General features: G+C 43.2%; 1 protein-coding gene across 1 annotated transcript; it reads left to right on the top strand.

The window, feature by feature from the left end:
- Positions 1-3,584: 3,584 nt before the first annotated feature.
- mgat1b (alpha-1,3-mannosyl-glycoprotein 2-beta-N-acetylglucosaminyltransferase b) lies at positions 3,585-16,319 on the top strand. Its single transcript, XM_063009886.1, has 3 exons — positions 3,585-3,666; positions 12,831-13,723; positions 14,106-16,319. Exons 2-3 carry the CDS (start codon positions 12,872-12,874, stop codon positions 14,805-14,807), a joined length of 1,554 nt encoding a protein of 517 aa, XP_062865956.1. The 5' UTR covers positions 3,585-3,666; positions 12,831-12,871; the 3' UTR covers positions 14,808-16,319.
- Positions 16,320-17,970: the final 1,651 nt, after the last annotated feature.

The raw sequence follows: 17,970 nt of genomic DNA, 5'->3' as shown, positions 1-17,970 counted from the left end.
AGTCCTGAAGATTCTGATTCTGTCTGATCCAGTCCGATCGAACCGAACCGAACCTCTCCCTGCTGTGCAGCAGCTCCGGGATCCACATGATCAGCAGCAATGAATAAAGGTGAGAAATGCTCTTTATTTACACGACCGTGACACATTAAGGTGCAAAAATGAATAAATAAAAGGCAAAACATTGAAGTCAGCAGTGCTGCATGGCACATTTATGCAATCAACCCCCTGCCATGCTTTTGTGGTGTGTAGAAATGCTCAGCAGGCCCATGTGACCTCGATTTTGGATTAAGACTTTAAAAGACGCTTCATTATTGTAGAGTATCTTGGCATGCTTGACATACACCAAGAAGATGGTACAGGTTTGAATGCTTGACCCCCTACAGTAATAGTCAGTAATGTTGGCACTGAACATTTCTTTCCTGACAAAAGTCACCAGATCTGAACTTACACATGTCACACAGAACCAAAATCTTTCTCAACACCTTATGTTGGACTTTCTTCTAATTTCTTGACTATCTGTAGATAACTAGCAACAGGTAGCATTGTTTGTTTATTTATTAGGATTTTAACGTCATGTTTTACACACTTTGGTTCCATTCATGACAGGACACGTAGTTACTGCTTACACAAGGATCATCAGTTCAGGTCTTTAATGTCAAACACAGTTATTTGGATTTTGGATTGAGATGAAAGTATCTGAGTGACTTTGAAAGACGCTTCATTATTGGAGTATCTTGGCTTGCCTGACATACACCAAGAAGATGGTACAGGTTTGAATGCTTGACCCCCCTACAGTAATATTCAGTTATGTTTGCACTGAACATTTCTTTCCTGACAAAAGTGACACAGTCACCAGATCTGAACTCAGCTGAGCGTTTGTTGGAGTTTTCATTAGACGTGTTGGACAGAACCAGAGTTTTTTGATCAACACTACAGTATGTTGGACTTTCTTCTAATTTCTGGACCATCTGTAGATAACTAGCAACAGGTATTATTGTTTATTTATTTATTAGTATTTTAACGTCATGTTTTACACACTTTGGTTCCATTCATGACATGACAGGTAGTTCCTGCTTACACAAGATTCACCCGTTCACAAAGTTTAATATCAAACACAGTCATGGATTTTGTATTACTTGCATGTTTTTGGACTGTGGGAGGAAACCGGACACGGGGAGAACATGCAAACCACACAAGAAGGAACCTGGTTGCCTGGCCGGGGAATCGAACCCAGGACCTTCTTGCTGTGAGCAGACAGTGCTAACCGGTGCACCACTGCGACAACACATTTGTGAGTTTAAGATGCCAAGTAAACAGTGGGATGGTGGTAGCCTTGCCCTAGTGGATGGAGCTTTGGGCTTTCAGTCTGTTCAAATCCAGGCTCTGCTATGGAGCCACAGTGGGCCCTTGAGCAAGGCCCTTAACCGTCTCTGCTCCTTGGGCGCTGTACACTGGCTGACCCTGCGCTCTGACCCCAACTTCCAAAACAAGCTGGGATATGTAGAAGAAGAATTTCATTGTACAGAAAACATTTTTAAGTTATAATTTTGGATAGAAGATAAAAAAAAAACCTGATTAACAGTTAAAGCTAAAAGATTTGTAGGATTTGTAAAAATATACACATAAATATACACACAGTGCACATAATGCTTGGTTTCCTGAATCAGGTCCATGACTGTGTTTGATGTAACCTAGTGACCTGATGAATCGTGTGTAATGAGTAACTACCGTTTCTGTCATGAATGGAACCAAAGTGTAAAACATGACGTTAAAATCCTAATAAACAAACATTCACTTGGCAGAACTGGAATTTAACAGAATTGGGATGGTTTCTGGTTTAAACTGGACTGTTCAGTACAGTTCACATATTCTGTTAATTAAGTGTTGGTCAGGAAATTCAGAAAGCTTAAATGTAGCCAGACTTAATTCTGATACCTGTCGTTGTTCTCGTATTCATTTACTGTGCTGTCCACTTTCTGCAAGGCATCTGTTCCATTGTCTGCAAAACAGCTCCAGATCATAATACCCCCACCACTAAGCAATGTAGTAGGTACACTGTTGTTGTGTTTGTCAAAACAGACTTCTATTTATTGTGGCCAAACGACCCAACCTTTGTTTTATCTAACGACAAAACTCTAGACTCAAGGGTTGCGATTATTATCAAACATAGCAGATTTTTAAGAAGCCTCCACGCCCATTGCAATGTAAAGCTTTCTTGAATGTGGACAGTTTTTATCAGACCATCCGGGCAAATTTCCCAATAGCATAAGCTGACAGCGACACCAAGTTTGATGAAGTTCACTCGTTCACACAGAAGTGTGTGTTCCAACAACAGAAATCATCGAAAGTTACATCTCCAACACCTGATAAAAGGAGAAAAACCCCCAACTTGTGAAACCTGCCAAACACATATATCAATAAAACACATCTTGATAGAATGCCCAAAATACACTAAAGAAAGAGAACAAGCACACATGCCAGAAACTATCAAAGAGATTTTCACACAAGACAACACGAGAAGACTTTTAACCTACCTTGCAACCATAAAAATAAAAATGAACATATAATATGGACCAAAATATGAAGACACACACATAATACCTATTTCTGCCATTAAATGACACCAATGTGTTAAACATAGCGTTAAAACTTAAATAAATAAATAAATTAAAGTTACATCTCCATCCCTTCCTCTGGGAAAACATTCTTTAGGATTTTAAAGTGTGTCTGTGGGGAATTTCAGACCATTCAGACAAAAAAAAAAGCATTTGTGAGGCCAGGCGTGATGTTGAACATCTGGCTTGTAATTTACATTCACATTTTCAGCATTTAGCAGACGCTTTTATCTAAAGTGACTTACAGTAGTGTGATAGTATACACTGTCTAAGCAATTAAGGGCCTTGCTCAAGGGCCCAACAGTGGCAACCTGGCAGTAGTGGGGCTTTCGATTACTAGTCCAGTATCTTACCCGCTTGGCTACAACTGCCCTGCCCTGTAACTGCAATTGATGACCAGTTTATCCCAAAGGTGTTCAGCGGGTATGAAAGTCATCAAAGCGTGCCGTTACGGACCTTGCTTTGTGCACAGGAGGACAGTCAAGGTGGAACTTTCCCAAACCGCCGGCACTTATAAACCTGTCCTATTTAAGCACGACGAGAGCGTTCGTGATGTCTTTTCTAACTGCACCTGATAATCCCGGTCCTGGATTCCCAGTAAGGAAAACGACCCCCTTGCGTCCTTTCATTTTTACCATGCAAACACATGTAGTCAGGACACAGTGTGTGTGTGTAATAAATGACCCCACACACACAGACACACACACACACAGCTGCACACCTATTGTGTAAAACACTGTATGGTTTGTGAAATTAAGTCCTGACCTTCTGAAGCCTGATTGTCCTGAATGATGGCATGCAGGAGGGTTTTTAAAGGCATGAGCTTTGACCCCGGTGGTGCCGAGCAGCCTAGCAGGCACCTCCACGTTTACAGGAGGAGAATATACAAAAAGGAGGGGGGGGGGGTGTAAAAGAGGAAGGCTGGAAGTGACAACATCCCTCCCCTTTCTTTCCTCCCTCCCCTTCGGTCTCTCATCTGTTTCCCTCTGATCAGCTTCTTAAGAGCTGGAGAGAGACGTGGAACCAACCAGGCTGCACTTTTTTAACCCAGGTACTGACTCGACAAAAGCTCTTTATTTAAACTTCATCCCCGGGGTGCCATTACTTTTGCACGTGCGTCTGGTTTCCTGCGCGTTCAGCCTGATCTGCCGTTTCTCACTTTTCTTTTCAGAACTAACTTGAGAACTTGTTTGATCTGCTCTGCTGCTCTGGGTTTAACTGCAGCCTCGCAGGTTTCCTGTTCCTGTCGCTCTGTTGATTATTATTTGGAGTTTTTCCTTCGTTCTGTTTTGTAACGGCATCTTCTGGGCGGCATGTGGTTGTAATTTTAATCTGGATTCTTTTCCAGTCGTTGGCATAAGTGTGTGTACACTCCTCGTACTCTGAGTTCTAAGTGGAAGGGTGTGTGTGTGTGTAGGAAATATTGATGTTGTATTAACACTATCACCCTTTTTTATATATATATATATATATATATATATATATATATATATATATATATATATATATATATATATATATATATATATATATATATATATATATATATATATTGAACATTAATGATAGTTAAAGCTTTTCAAATGACGATTTAAGAAGTAGACTTTGTAAAGCAGTAGTTAATGAGTTTCTGCACGTCTAGGGTTAAATGTGTATCGACTCGTTACTGAAACGTGTTGATTATTCTGTGTTGGGAAGTGCTGAGCTAAATAAATAACACTCACTTGCCTGTTGATTGCAGTTGCATGTTATCACCAAGAAGGTTTTAAAACCGTAAAAGGTTTGTACTGCAGCTTTAAAGATCCTGCTTTTAGTTAATAAACGATACACTGGTACAGCTAAATGATGTACAACTATTATAAAAATTACAAATCACAGGTATCGGTGCTTTTAAAACCCTGATTGACTTTTTTTATTCATCACTGTGACAAGAATCTGATCTGATCTGATCGTAGGCTAAATTATGTCTGTACAAACATTAAAAACAAGCTTTATTAAAACAGCAGATATTTTGCAGATACAGTCTGTTAGTACACTAGCTGATTAAAAGTGGAAAGCAGTGAGACTCTTAAAGATTATACGGTGTGGTTGATTGTTGATGTACATGTGAGTTCTTTAACTGACTCTAAACTGGTGGGGTTGAGTGATAAGACAGTATAATAGTGTTGTTATAAGGTGGCAGACTGTAAATAGTCCTTAAGTGAGAGAGTGTGAGTGTGTATGTGTGTGTGTTTCCTTGTTCAACCTGTATTCTGGCCCTCCACCCTGTGTTTCCTGATGAGAATGGAGCGCTTTGTGAAAATGTGGTAATTAATAAGAATCAGAATTAATTAAAATGTGTGACTGTGTGTGTGTGGTGATAAATAAGTGAATATGTATGTGTGTAAAGTAGTGAGCTAATCAGTGTGTGTGAGGCTGTGGGTGAGATGTGTGTGTGAATATGTGGGTGAGGTAGGTAGTAAGGTAGTGAGTGTGTGTGGTAAATTAATCAGTGTGAGATGTGTGTGAGTAAGGTATTGAGGTGTGTGTGGAGGTAAGTAAATTAATCAGTGTGTGTGTGTGTGTGTGTGTGTGTGTGAATGTGTGTGTGTGTGAGGTTGTGGGTGAGGTGTGTGTAAATGTGTGTGTGTGAGATGTGTGTGTGAGGTTGTGGGTGAGGTGTGTCTGTGAGATGTGTGTGTGGTGTGTGTGAATATGTGGGTGAGGTAGGTAGTAAGGTAGTGAGTGTGTGTGGTAAATTAATCAGTGTGAGGTTGTGTGTGAGGTCGGAGAGTAAGTAAGGTAGTGTGTGTGTGGAGGTAAGTAAATTAATCAGTTTGTGTGTGAGGTTGTGTGTGAGGTTGTGTGTGAGGTTGTGTGTGAGGTTGTGTGTGAGGTTGTGTGTGAGGTTGTGTGTGAGTTAGGTAGTAAGGTAGTGAGTGTGTGGTAAATTAATCAGTGCGTGTGTGAGGTTGTGTGTGAGGTTGTGTGTGAGGTTGTGTGTGAGGTTGTGTGTGAGGTTGTGTGTGAGGTTGTGTGTGAGGTTGTGTGTGAGGTAGTGTGTGAGGTAGTGTGTGAGGTTGTGTGTGAGGTTGTGTGTGAGGTAGTGTGTAAGTGAGGTAGTGTGTGTGTGTGTGTGTGTGTGGAGGTAAATAAATTAATCAGTGTGTGTGGATGTGTGTGTGTGGATGTGTGTGTGAGGTTGTGTGTGAGGTTGTGTGTGAGGTTGTGTGTGAGGTTGTGTGTGAGGTTGTGTGTGAGGTTGTGTGTGAGGTTGTGTGTGAGGTTGTGTGTAAGTAAGGTAGTGAGGTAGTGTGTGTTTGTGTGTGGAGGTAAATAAATTAATCAGTGTGTGTGGATGTGTGGGTGAGGTTGTGTGTGAGTTAGGTAGTGAAGTAGTTAGTTGAATGAATCAGTGTGAATGAGTGTATGTGTGTGTGTGGTAGTGAGTAAATAAGTGAGTGTGTAGGAGTGTGTGAGGTAGCGAGTGTGTGGTAGTGAGTAAATAACTGAGTGTGTAGGAGTGTGTGAGGTAGCGAGTGTGTGGTAGTGAGTAAATAAGTGAGTGTGTAGGAGTGTGTGAGGTAGCGAGTGTGTGGTAGTGAGTAAATAAGTGAGTGTGTAGGAGTGTGTGAGGTTGTGAGTGTGTGGTAGTGAGTAAATAAGTGAGTGTGTAGGAGTGTGTGAGGTAGCGAGTGTGTGGTAGTGAGTAAATAAGTGAGTGTGTAGGAGTGTGTGAGGTAGCAAGTGTGTGGTAGTGAGTAAATAAGTGAGTGTGTAGGAGTGTGTGAGGTAGCGAGTGTGTGGTAGTGAGTAAATAAGTGAGTGTGTAGGAGTGTGTGAGGTTGTGAGTGTGTGGTAGTGAGTAAATAAGTGAGTGTGTAGGAGTGTGTGAGGTAGCGAGTGTGTGGTAGTGAGTAAATAAGTGAGTGTGTAGGAGTGTGTGAGGTAGCAAGTGTGTGGTAGTGAGTAAATAAGTGAGTGTGTAGGAGTGTGTGAGGTAGCGAGTGTGTGGTAGTGAGTAAATAAGTGAGTGTGTAGGAGTGTGTGAGGTAGCGAGTGTGTGGTAGTGAGTAAATAAGTGAGTGTGTAGGAGTGTGTGAGGTAGCAAGTGTGTGGTAGTGAGTAAATAAGTGAGTGTGTAGGAGTGTGTGAGGTAGCGAGTGTGTGGTAGTGAGTAAATAAGTGAGTGTGTAGGAGTGTGTGAGGTTGTGAGTGTGTGGTAGTGAGTAAATAAGTGAGTGTGTAGGAGTGTGTGAGGTAGCGAGTGTGTGGTAGTGAGTAAATAAGTGAGTGTGTAGGAGTGTGTGAGGTAGCAAGTGTGTGGTAGTGAGTAAATAAGTGAGTGTGTAGGAGTGTGTGAGGTAGCGAGTGTGTGGTAGTGAGTAAATAAGTGAGTGTGTAGGAGTGTGTGAGGTAGCGAGTGTGTGGTAGTGAGTAAATAAGTGAGTGTGTAGGAGTGTGTGAGGTAGCAAGTGTGTGGTAGTGAGTAAATAAGTGAGTGTGTAGGAGTGTGTGAGGTAGCGAGTGTGTGGTAGTGAGTAAATAAGTGAGTGTGTAGGAGTGTGTGAGGTAGCAAGTGTGTGGTAGTGAGTAAATAAGTGAGTGTGTAGGAGTGTGTGAGGTAGCGAGTGTGTGGTAGTGAGTAAATAAGTGAGTGTGTAGGAGTGTGTGAGGTAGCGAGTGTGTGGTAGTGAGTAAATAAGTGAGTGTGTAGGAGTGTGTGAGGTTGTGAGTGTTTGAGGTAGCGAGTGTGTGAGGTACTGGACGTCTGCGACGCTCCTAGGTCAGTGTTGGGGTCTGCAGCAGCGGAGGAACAAATGCAGTTACATTAGTTACAGTTAATTATCATTAGGGAATTGGATATGACTAAAATAAAAAGCTAAGCACTCAAAGCTTCTTAAAGCTTCTACTAAAACATCATGTCATTATCTAAGGAAGCGCTAGAAGAGCTGAGGTAAAACAAAAAAAACGAGGTTGTGATAGAGGGAAATGTTTCCCAAGCTGTTTTAGGGCTATAGGACTCCACCGAACCACAACGGGAGCCGTTATCTCAAAATGGGAAAACTGTCAGGATGATAATAAATAGGTGATGATAGCAGAACGATAGCTGGAGCGTACAGGAGCGTTTACGTTTCTCAACTACAGCACTGAAGCCGTGGTGGAACTCTGGTTCCTTACAGGACGTCCGGCACTGACGGGTTCTTTAACCGGATTAGCTGAGATTAGCTGCTCACTTGTATCTCAGATTATCTGTGTTGTTATTATTACACAGATAATGAGTACAGACGTCGTCTGGTTCAATTCTGTACAGTAAACTCAACTGCAAGGGCCTGTGGCCTGTGTTATGTAATACTTTTGGTCATGTACTGTACAAAAAGTATGTGGACGGCCCTCATTACTGAGTTCTTTTGCCAAATATAGTGCTAACATATCTAGATTCTTTAGAAACTCAGCATTGCCACCGGTCGGCTGGGCGCCATCTAGCGGGCATAATTGGCAGTGCCTGCAGCAGACACGTTTTTGCTAGGGCGGGATGACTGGACTAGGTGGGTGGCGTCTTCAAACACTGTGTAAGGACCCTGATTAGCAGATATAGAGGCGCCTGTGCAGGGTGCATGGGTGAAAAGGGTTCCGCTAAGGGCTGCACGGAAGTCGGAGGAGGCGTGAGCAGCAATATACCCACCTCGACTGCAATCAGGGATCCACCAGCAGCGGAGGACAAATCAACCAGCTAAATTTGGGAGAAAATGCATAAATAAAATAGAAAAAAACATTATTATTATTATTATCATTATTATTATTATTATTGTTATTATTATTATTATTATTATCATTTATTATTATTATTATTATCATTTATTATTATTATTATTATTATTATCATTATTATTATTATTGTTATCATTTATTATTATTGTTATCATTTATTATTATTATTGTTATCATTATTATTATTATTGTTATCATTATTATTATTATTATTATTATTGTTATTATTATTATTATTGTTATTATCATTTATTATTATTATTATTATCATTTATTATTATTATTATTATTATTATTATTATTATTATCATTATTATTATTATTGTTATTATTATTGTTATCATTATTATTATTATTGTTATTATTGTTATTATTATTATTATTATTATTATTATCATTTATTATTATTATTATTATTATTATCATTATTATTATTATTGTTATCATTATTATTATTATTATTGTTATTATTATTGTTATTGTTATTATTATTATTGTTATTATTATTATTGTTATTATTATTATTATTGTTATTATTATTATTATTATTATTAGGAGTGTCTGGTATTCTTTTTGGATCTTCAGGCTTCTTACTGTCTGATTAAATGTTCCTCTGACTGTACTAAAAGTTTTGTTGAGGTGTAAAAGCTTTTTTGAAGACGAGCAGCTCGGTGGAAGGAGTGACCGGCCGGTTCAGTGGTCAGTATCGACTCTCTCGTGCAGACCCGTGACTGACACCAGCAATGAATGAATGGACTTTGTCATTTCAAATATGCGACCCCTCTTCAACCGTTAGGTCAACATGAGAGACTAGTGGAAAACAGACCTGATTTATTTGCGATGAGATTGTGCTTCACACCGGGCGAGTCCAGAGTCCGAATGTGTCCGGGGTCCACATGTGACCTGCAGACTGATTTCATTTCTAGGCGGTTCACATCACCTCGTGTCCAGACCTTATGGGTGACTGGTCCCAGTACTACTCTGACCAGTATGAAGCAGTTAATGCAAATAAGAATTTATTTACACTGTGTTTGACCACTAGAGACTTTTAGTTTTACACCTAAATGTGGTTTAAACTCATTTTAGACTTCTTTTAGTGTTTTAATAAGCAGTCGTTTATTCATTATTGTTGTCTAGCTATCCTAACACACTAAAATTAACTGTCTCGCTGTGTCCAGTTTCACCAGGAGACATTAAACGCAAGGCAGAAACACCCTAAACAGGGCGAAAGTACATCGCAGGGGTTCGGCCAAGCACAACAAACTCCCCTCCCTCCCTGACTGGCTAGTGTAATAGGCCGCTGTTCCACCTGAGGGCTTTCGGGTATTAATTACTTCATTGTTTTTGCAAAGAGTGACCAAACGTGGCTAATTTTGAGATGATGAACTCTGGTTTGGACAGTTTTTGCTCGGGGTTTGTTCAGACCAGCTGACCGTACCTAAACCGTGAGAAGCGATTTTACATGCAAACTAACAGAAGGTTGTTTGAGGTCTAAACGCGTCCACATTTAACACCCACGTCTTTAGGCAGAAAGCTTTAAAATTTTTGGGGAAAGAAAAAGTGACGTCAAGACCCTTTTCATCACTTGACCATGATGAAGGTCAGCATGCCGGTAGAGATGTTAGTGTTAGTAAATAAATGAAACATACACGTGGACAGCGGTAGCCTAGTGCAGTGTTTCTTAACCGTCACGGCACCCTTTAAACGTATGCAAAATCTCAAGCCACCCCAGTCTAAAATGTATTAAAAAACGTCCACTCTGCATCCCTCGGACTGTTAACACACACACACGCACACACACGCACACACACACACCATAAGGTGTCATGTAGGGACACTTTTAATGGGAAACCTGAGCCTGGGATGATGCACACAATCTCCCTATTCTGGCAGGGATGGATGAGAGGCAGAAACGGAGCCCCTCTCAGTCGCTCCCTGTACTTGTTCTTGATGTAAGTTAGGCTCGAAAAGCTCAGTTTGCACAATTATGTCGTAGAGAAAGGTAGCAGAATTGCAATGGTGCTACTTGAAACCAGGACCTAATGCATCGTGCGGTAATGGGGGGGTTGGGGGGAGTCAGTATTAGGCAACGCAGTCACGTGCTGACCCCCGCGTTGACGTTGTAGCATGGGGAAAGTGGCGTGTGAGACAAATTTTGATGATTGAGGCGGCTAATGGTCTACATTTTCATGATAAGTTGACACTTTGGTATTTTACATTTATTTCATAGTATCAGTAACGTCAGGATATTTTTGACGGCACCCCTGACGAAGCCAGACGGCACCCCGGTTGAGAAAGGCTGGCCTAGTGGATGGAGATTTGGGCTGTCAATTGAAAGGCTGTAGTTGCAAACCCCGGTTCTGCCACGCAGCCACTGTTGGGCCCTTGAACAAGGCCCTTAAGCTTCTCGAGTTCTAAATGTTATGATCTGGTAAATCAGAGATTTTTTAAAGAATCATGTTAGATCCAACCAGAATATCTGTAATATAAGATGAGATCTGAACAAACCAAATGTCCAAAATGCCACGTACAAGGTTTTCTTTTTTTACCAGATCATAATGTATGTGTGTCACTCACATTGAGTGATTCAGCAGCTCCAGCACAGAGTAAATACAGTTAGAGTAATTAAAATAGGGTAGAATAACATAACAATATTGACCATATAACGGCAATTACTTTTATACAGCAGTATGACAAATTGTAACTATACAGAACAACACTACAGTATATACTGTACATGTGTGTGTGTTATATCTGGTGAGGTTTTTTTTATTTTTTCATTGCTGACTCTTCAGCGTTAGTGTTGCAAAGTTTGCATCCCAGTTTTTTCACCATATCAGCCGTCTTCATATGAAAAGGAACCCCGTGTGAACCCCCCCTCACAGCTACTCTGACTTTTATTTCCCTGAATTACAGACGAGATGGAAAAAGACTGAAACACTTTTCTAACAGTGTGTAGAAGTTCTGTAAGTCCTGGTCGTAGAGACTCCCAGTTCTGCTGGTTTGGATTTTCTCCTGTTGACCTGCTGTAGTGACGTAATGTCAGACTTATTTCCTGGAAAAACCGGGCAGCCTTGGTCACCCGGGCAAAACCTGCCGACTCAGGGAAAGTTTATGACCCCATAAATCCACAGGCTGATGGATGCCATGTTTGTGTGGCAGCGTGGAGGAGGGGTAACGTACTTTACGCCGAATTATACAGCGGCCATAAGAGACTTGTGTGGCAGGGACTCGTGTTTAAGCAGAACAGTGGAATGTGGTGAATCGAACACGTCCTACAGTAATACTAACGGTACGTTCGAAGTCCAGGACCACCAGTGAAGAAGCACCAAAAGCTAATGAATAGATCTACAGCATGTTATAGACCCACCCAACTACTGCTGTTTGTTTCTAATGGAATAAATACATCCCTTTTCAGATTATTCAGTGTGAAGTTAATGACTTCAACTGATAAAATGCAGTTCCTGCAGAGCGGCCGGCTGAAAGCCAGTGTAATTACAATAAATACAAACGATACGCTTTTAAATACATCCCAGCGATCCGTGCAAACAGGACGAGTGGATTTACGTGACCGCTGAACAATGGACAGCAACACAAAAGCAAGTCCGTGATCACAGAGGACCAGGTTTATCTTTACAAGAATGGTGTCCTAAATCAGCTCCACTTGCCATATAGAAGCACTTTGTAGTTCTACAATTACTGACTGTAATTTTACCCTCTTTTACCCTGTTCTTCTATGGTCAAGGACCCCACAGGACCACTACAGAGCAGGTATTATTTAGGTGGTGGATCATTCTCAGCACTGCAGTGACACTGACATGGTGGTGGTGTGTTAGTGTGTGTTGTGCTGGTATGAGTGGATCAGACACAGCAGCGCTGCTGGAGTTTTTAAATACAGTGTCCACTCACTGTCCACTCTATTAGACACTCCTACCTAGTCGGTCCACCTTGTAGATGTAAAGTCGGAGACGATCGCTCATCTATCGCTGCTGTTTGAGTCGGTCATCTTCTAGACCTTCATCAGTGGTCACAGGACGCTGCCCACCCACGGGGCGCTGTTGGCTGGATATTTTTGGTTGGTGGACTATTCTCAGTCCAGCAGTGACAGTGAGGTGTTTAAAAACTCCAGCAGCACCAGCACAACACACACTAACACACCACCACCATGTCAGTGTCACTGCAGTGCTGAGAATGATCCACCACCTAAATAATGCCTGCTCTGTGGTGGTCCTGTGGGGGTCCTGACCATTGAAGAACAGCATGAAAGGGGGGTAACAAAGCATGTAGAGAAACAGATAGACTACAGTCAGTAATTGTAGAACTACAAAGTGCTTCTATATGGTCAGTGGAGCTGATAAAATGGGCAGTGAGTGTAGAAACAAGGATCATACAGATACGGAGCTCGAGAGGTGTTTTTGCGACTCGTTTTGTTAATTGTTGCTTATTCGTTTTCTCTCTCTCCAGTCGTTTCCTCTCTTCGCTCTCTGCTTTGATGTCTCTGGGCCATGGTGCGTAAGAAAGGCTCCCTGATTTTATGCGGAGCGATCCTCTTCGTCGCCTGGAACGCCCTGCTGCTGCTCTTCCTCTGGGGGAGGCCGCCGATAGGTCGACTCGGAGAGGGAGGCGGGGCTGAACCTGGTACCGAGGAAGAATGGAGAGCCGGAAAAGCCAAAAAAGGCGCCGGCGGTGCCGGGCTGGCCGACGAGGTGATCCGACTGGCCGAGGAAGTGGAGTCGGAACTGGAGACGCAAAAGAAACTGTTGAAGCAGATCCAGAGTCACAGGTCGCTGTGGCAGCAGAAGAAGGACGACGGAGGGAAAGTGATGCAGGACGCCGGGTTTAAGAACGCCGGGCGAAAAGAAGCGCAGCACCCGCCCCGGACCCCCACCTCAGACCTCAACAAAGCCTCCAAAAGTTTGGAGTTTCCCGTAATTACAAGATCTCCACCGGACAACAAGCAGAACCAGGAATCGCACGTGGAACCGTTCGTGGAGAACACGGTGGAACTTCCTGCACCCGGTTCTCAAACCGTAATCCCCATCCTGGTCATCGCTTGTGACCGGGTCACGGTGAAACGCAGTCTGGACAAGCTGATTCAGTACCGTCCGTCCGTGGAGCTCTATCCCATCATCGTGAGCCAGGACTGCGGCCACGCCGACACCGCCCGGGTCATCGGCTCTTACGGAAGTCAGGTGACGCATATCAGCCAACCGGATCTCTCCAACATCCCGGTGCGCCCCGATCACAGGAAGTTCCAGGGCTACTACAAGATCGCCCGACACTACCGCTGGGCGCTGAACCAGGTCTTCAACTCGTTTGGGTATTCCACTGTGGTCATCGTAGAGGACGACCTGGAGGTAAGACTCATGCTTTAGCCCATGTGCTTCATCAGACGGGCTTTGGGGAGCGTCCCAAAATATTCGGAAACTGCTGATGATCTGAGATTTTAATGCAAAGCAGTCTTTAGCATTTACACAGAATGGTATGCAAAAGAAAAACATCCAGTGAGTGGCAGTTTTGTGGAGCCATGACCTCAACCCCATTGGACACAAGTCATTTGCCTGCTCAGCTCTCTGACTTAACACCCACATTCTGTTTACAGTAACGTTAATGAAGCTTAAACGTCCTAAAAATGCTCTCAAATATGCAGACTCTGTATGAACGGTCTGATTAAATACTACAGTAACGACACTATGAAAATTTCTTATTAATGATCTGTTTTCTTCTTTGCCCCTGTAGGTGGCGCCAGACTTTTTCGAGTATTTCCGCGCCCTGCACCCGATCCTGCTCTCCGACCCGACCCTGTGGTGCATCTCGGCCTGGAACGACAACGGCCGGGACGGGCTGGTGGACCCGGGGAAGCCCGAGCTCCTCTACAGGACCGATTTCTTCCCGGGTCTGGGATGGATGCTGCTGAAGGAGATGTGGGCGGAACTGGAACCCAAGTGGCCCAAAGCGTTCTGGGACGACTGGATGCGTCACCCCGAGCAGAGAAAGGAGCGCTCCTGCGTCCGTCCGGAGATCTCCAGAACCATGACGTTCGGGCGGAGGGGGGTCAGCCTGGGTCAGTTTTTCGACCAGTACCTGCGCTACATCAAGCTCAACACTGAATTCGTGCCTTTTACCAAACACAACTTATCACATCTGGTCAGGGAGCGCTACGACGAACACTTTGAGAAAGAAGTCTACAGCGCCCCCTTGGTGAAAGTAGAGGAGGTGCAGCAGAGGGGCGGTTTGAAGGGCGAGGGGCCGTTCAGGGTGCAGTACTCCAGCAGGGAGAGCTTTAAAGTGCTGGCGCGGAACTTAGGAGTCATGGACGACTTGAAGTCGGGGGTTCCGCGCGCCGGTTACAGGGGCGTGGTCAGCTTCCTGTATCGCGGCAGAAGGATTTTTCTGGCGCCCCCCGAAGGCTGGATAAAATACGACACCAGTTGGAGCTGAGGTGCTCAGCAGCGGTAGCAGAAGAGAGGAGTAACGGCAACCGTGCAGGAGGAGACGAAGCTCCTCTCAAACCAAAGAAATAAGGCGGCATGGTCGAGATGAAGAGAAGTTTTAAGGTGGAATTTTACGACTTAACCGGATGAAGGACGGAAAATCCTCGTACTGGGAACACAACGAAAGTCGATACCTCACGCACAGGCAGCAGTCGTGTTCCGACAAGAGGAGGAGAAGGAGCAAATTTCGTTTTGGCTGCTGAATTGACAAGTATTAGCTTTTCTGCTATTCCCGGTGTCGGTGAAGAGTTCACGTGATGTTATAACTGGTAAAAACGTCATGGATGCTTTCACAGGGACATCCGTCAGATAAAATGTAGGGGTCTGTAGGTCAGGTGGTTTTAATAGGGTGGCACAGCTGGTAAGGGGAGGTAGGTAGGTTGCTGACGACCTGGCTGGGCCTGGGGGAGCGAGGTCTCTCCGATGGTGGGCGCCCTCAGCTCTACTGAATTTTAATGTATGACAGTAGAATTATTATTTATATTATCAAAGGTGTGATTTTTATGTTACATTAATTCAAATCAACGTCAAGTGTTTTTAAAGGGAGTAAAAAATGTCCTCGCGTGGGCCGCTCAGGTGGCGCAGCGGTAAAAACACACGCTGGAACCGGAGCTGGGATCTCAAATACATCGTATCGAATCTCAGCTCTGCCTGCCGGCTAAGGCCGAGCGGCCACATGAACGACGATTGGCCTGTTGTTCAGATATGGGCGGGACTAAGCCGGATGGGGTCTGTCTCTCATGACTGGTGCAATTACGACCTCTGCTGGCTGATTGGTGGTGTCTGCACAGAGATGAGAAAAGAGTGTGTCAGGGTGTGTCTCTCCGTTCACAACGCTGAGCCGCACTGCACTCGTCAAAGTGTAGGTGATGAGATGCATACGGCTGCTGCCCACGTGTCGGAGGGGGCGTTGGTTAGCTTCGTTCTCCTCAATCAGAGCGGGGATCGGCATCGGTGGAGAGGAAGCATGACGCAATCGAGCAATTGGACGCGCTAAAAAGGGAGAAAAAAAAATGTCCCTGTGAAAGCAGCCAAGGAACCAGAACCAGAATCACGTCAGATCGGCTACAGGAACGACGCCGAGCTCTTAAAGAGGTTAAGAGAAGGTTTCCACGATTTAATCTTCTGATAGTGCACTACGTGAGCGAGGTTCGGTTCTGAGCCTCCATTTCAGAAGCACCAAAACTCTCGTGATCTTTGGTTAACGTACTTGAAACAGACTCGGTTCTCTCTGCTTAGAAGAATGTTGGGTTTGTCGCAGAACCACTGAGGCCAGACTCGCTCCACATGTCGTTCTGAATGCACATGTAGGATAGACGGAGTTTAAATGTGGTGTGTTTGTGGGCGTCTGTGAGAGAGTTTGACACGTTTTAATGTCTGTCTGAGTAAAATATAAAACCACTGCCTGATGTGTTCTTTATAAATTTAATACACTGAAAATAAATCACTATTTTGATAATCTGTGTTGAAGATCCGTTTCTTGTGTTCATCCGTTTTACATGATAGAAAATGAAGCTTTGTTCACTTATACAGGTAAAGGTGAAGCTGACGTACACAGCTTACGTATGTCTGATGATTTAAACACTGTCGATTTATTTATTAGGATTTTAACGTCATGTTTTACACTTTGGTTACATTCATGACAGAAGCGGTAGTTACTCGTTACACAGCGTTCATCATCAGTTCACAAGTTTTTATATCAAACACAGTCAGGATCGATTTAGTATCTCCAGTTCATCTCACTCGCACGTCTTTGGACTGTGGGAGGAAACCGGAGCTCCCGGAGGAAACCCACACAGACACGGGGAGAACATGCAAACTCCACACGGAAAGGACCCGGACCGCCCGACCTGGGGATCGAACCCAGGACCTTCTTGCTTTGAGGCGACAGTGCTACCCACTGAGCGAACACTGTCAAAAACTTAAATACATACAGTACAATATACACATAATAAGCCGATAGTCTGTTTAGGCAATTATGGTGTATCTACTGTATATATTATTTATATTTTCGGCATTTAGGAGACGCTTTTATCCAAAGCGACCTACAGTACCGTGACAGCATACTGTCTAAGCAATTGAGGGTTAAGGGCCTTGCTCAAGGGCCCAACAGTGGCAACCTGGCAGTGATGGGGATTGAACCAGCGACCTTTCAATTACTAGTCCAGTATCTTCAACACTAGGCTACAACTGCCCAACATTAGCCAACAGAGTTAACCAAAACTAATCAAAGTTACTAGTCAGATACTAGCTAGTGAATAAAGTTACTTTACTGACTAAAGTTTATTCAATTTCTGCACAGTCCTGATTTGCTTATAATAAACCATCATTTTCTATACGATATGCAACTAATCAGCAATCAATGCTTTAATAAAACGATGACCAAAAACAAAAACCTAAATTAGAAATGTTTCTAGAGAATCTAAATTCTATATATTTATTATTGATATTTGTATGCAGAACACAGTAGTGCAAAGCTGGTTAGCTATTTAGAGAGGATGATCTTACATGGTAGCTGCTTTGAGGCAATTTAGACAAGCCAATTTTTTGTAATGATAATAATAATAATAATAATAATAAATAGAGGCATTTATTTAAAAAGAACAGCTGAAGACATTATATAAAAATTCTGGCTCCATATTTTTGGACCAGCACAAGACACTACAAATCTAAAATGACTTTTATAGACATTAGGGGGTCTGGAGAATAAATGTCAAAGGATGACCGGCTTGTATTATAAACTCATCATCTGAACAGCAGTAATACTTGAGTTTTAGTCTGACGGCCCGGTTCAGTAGATCTGTTATCCAATCAAGTGGCCAACATTCTGAAACATGTTGAATTAGGACCGTACTGCACTGCACTAGAGACAGATGTTATACCAGATGTACACTATATTGCCAAAAGTATTCGCTCGTCTGCCTTCACACGCATATAAACTTGAGTGACGTCCCATTCTTAATCCACAGGGTTTAATATGATGTCGGCCCACCCTTCGCAGCTATAACAGCTTCAACTCTTCTGGGAAGGCTTACCACAAGGTTTAGGAGTGGGTTTATGGGAATTTTTGACCATTCTTCCAGAAGCGCATTTGTGAGGTCAGACACTGA

Source organism: Trichomycterus rosablanca, chromosome 2 (genome assembly GCF_030014385.1).
Source record: "Trichomycterus rosablanca isolate fTriRos1 chromosome 2, fTriRos1.hap1, whole genome shotgun sequence".
Classification (NCBI taxonomy): Eukaryota; Metazoa; Chordata; class Actinopteri; order Siluriformes; family Trichomycteridae; genus Trichomycterus; species Trichomycterus rosablanca.
The sequence above is the reverse complement of the archived record's forward strand: the minus strand, read 5'-3'. Positions and strand labels throughout refer to the sequence as shown.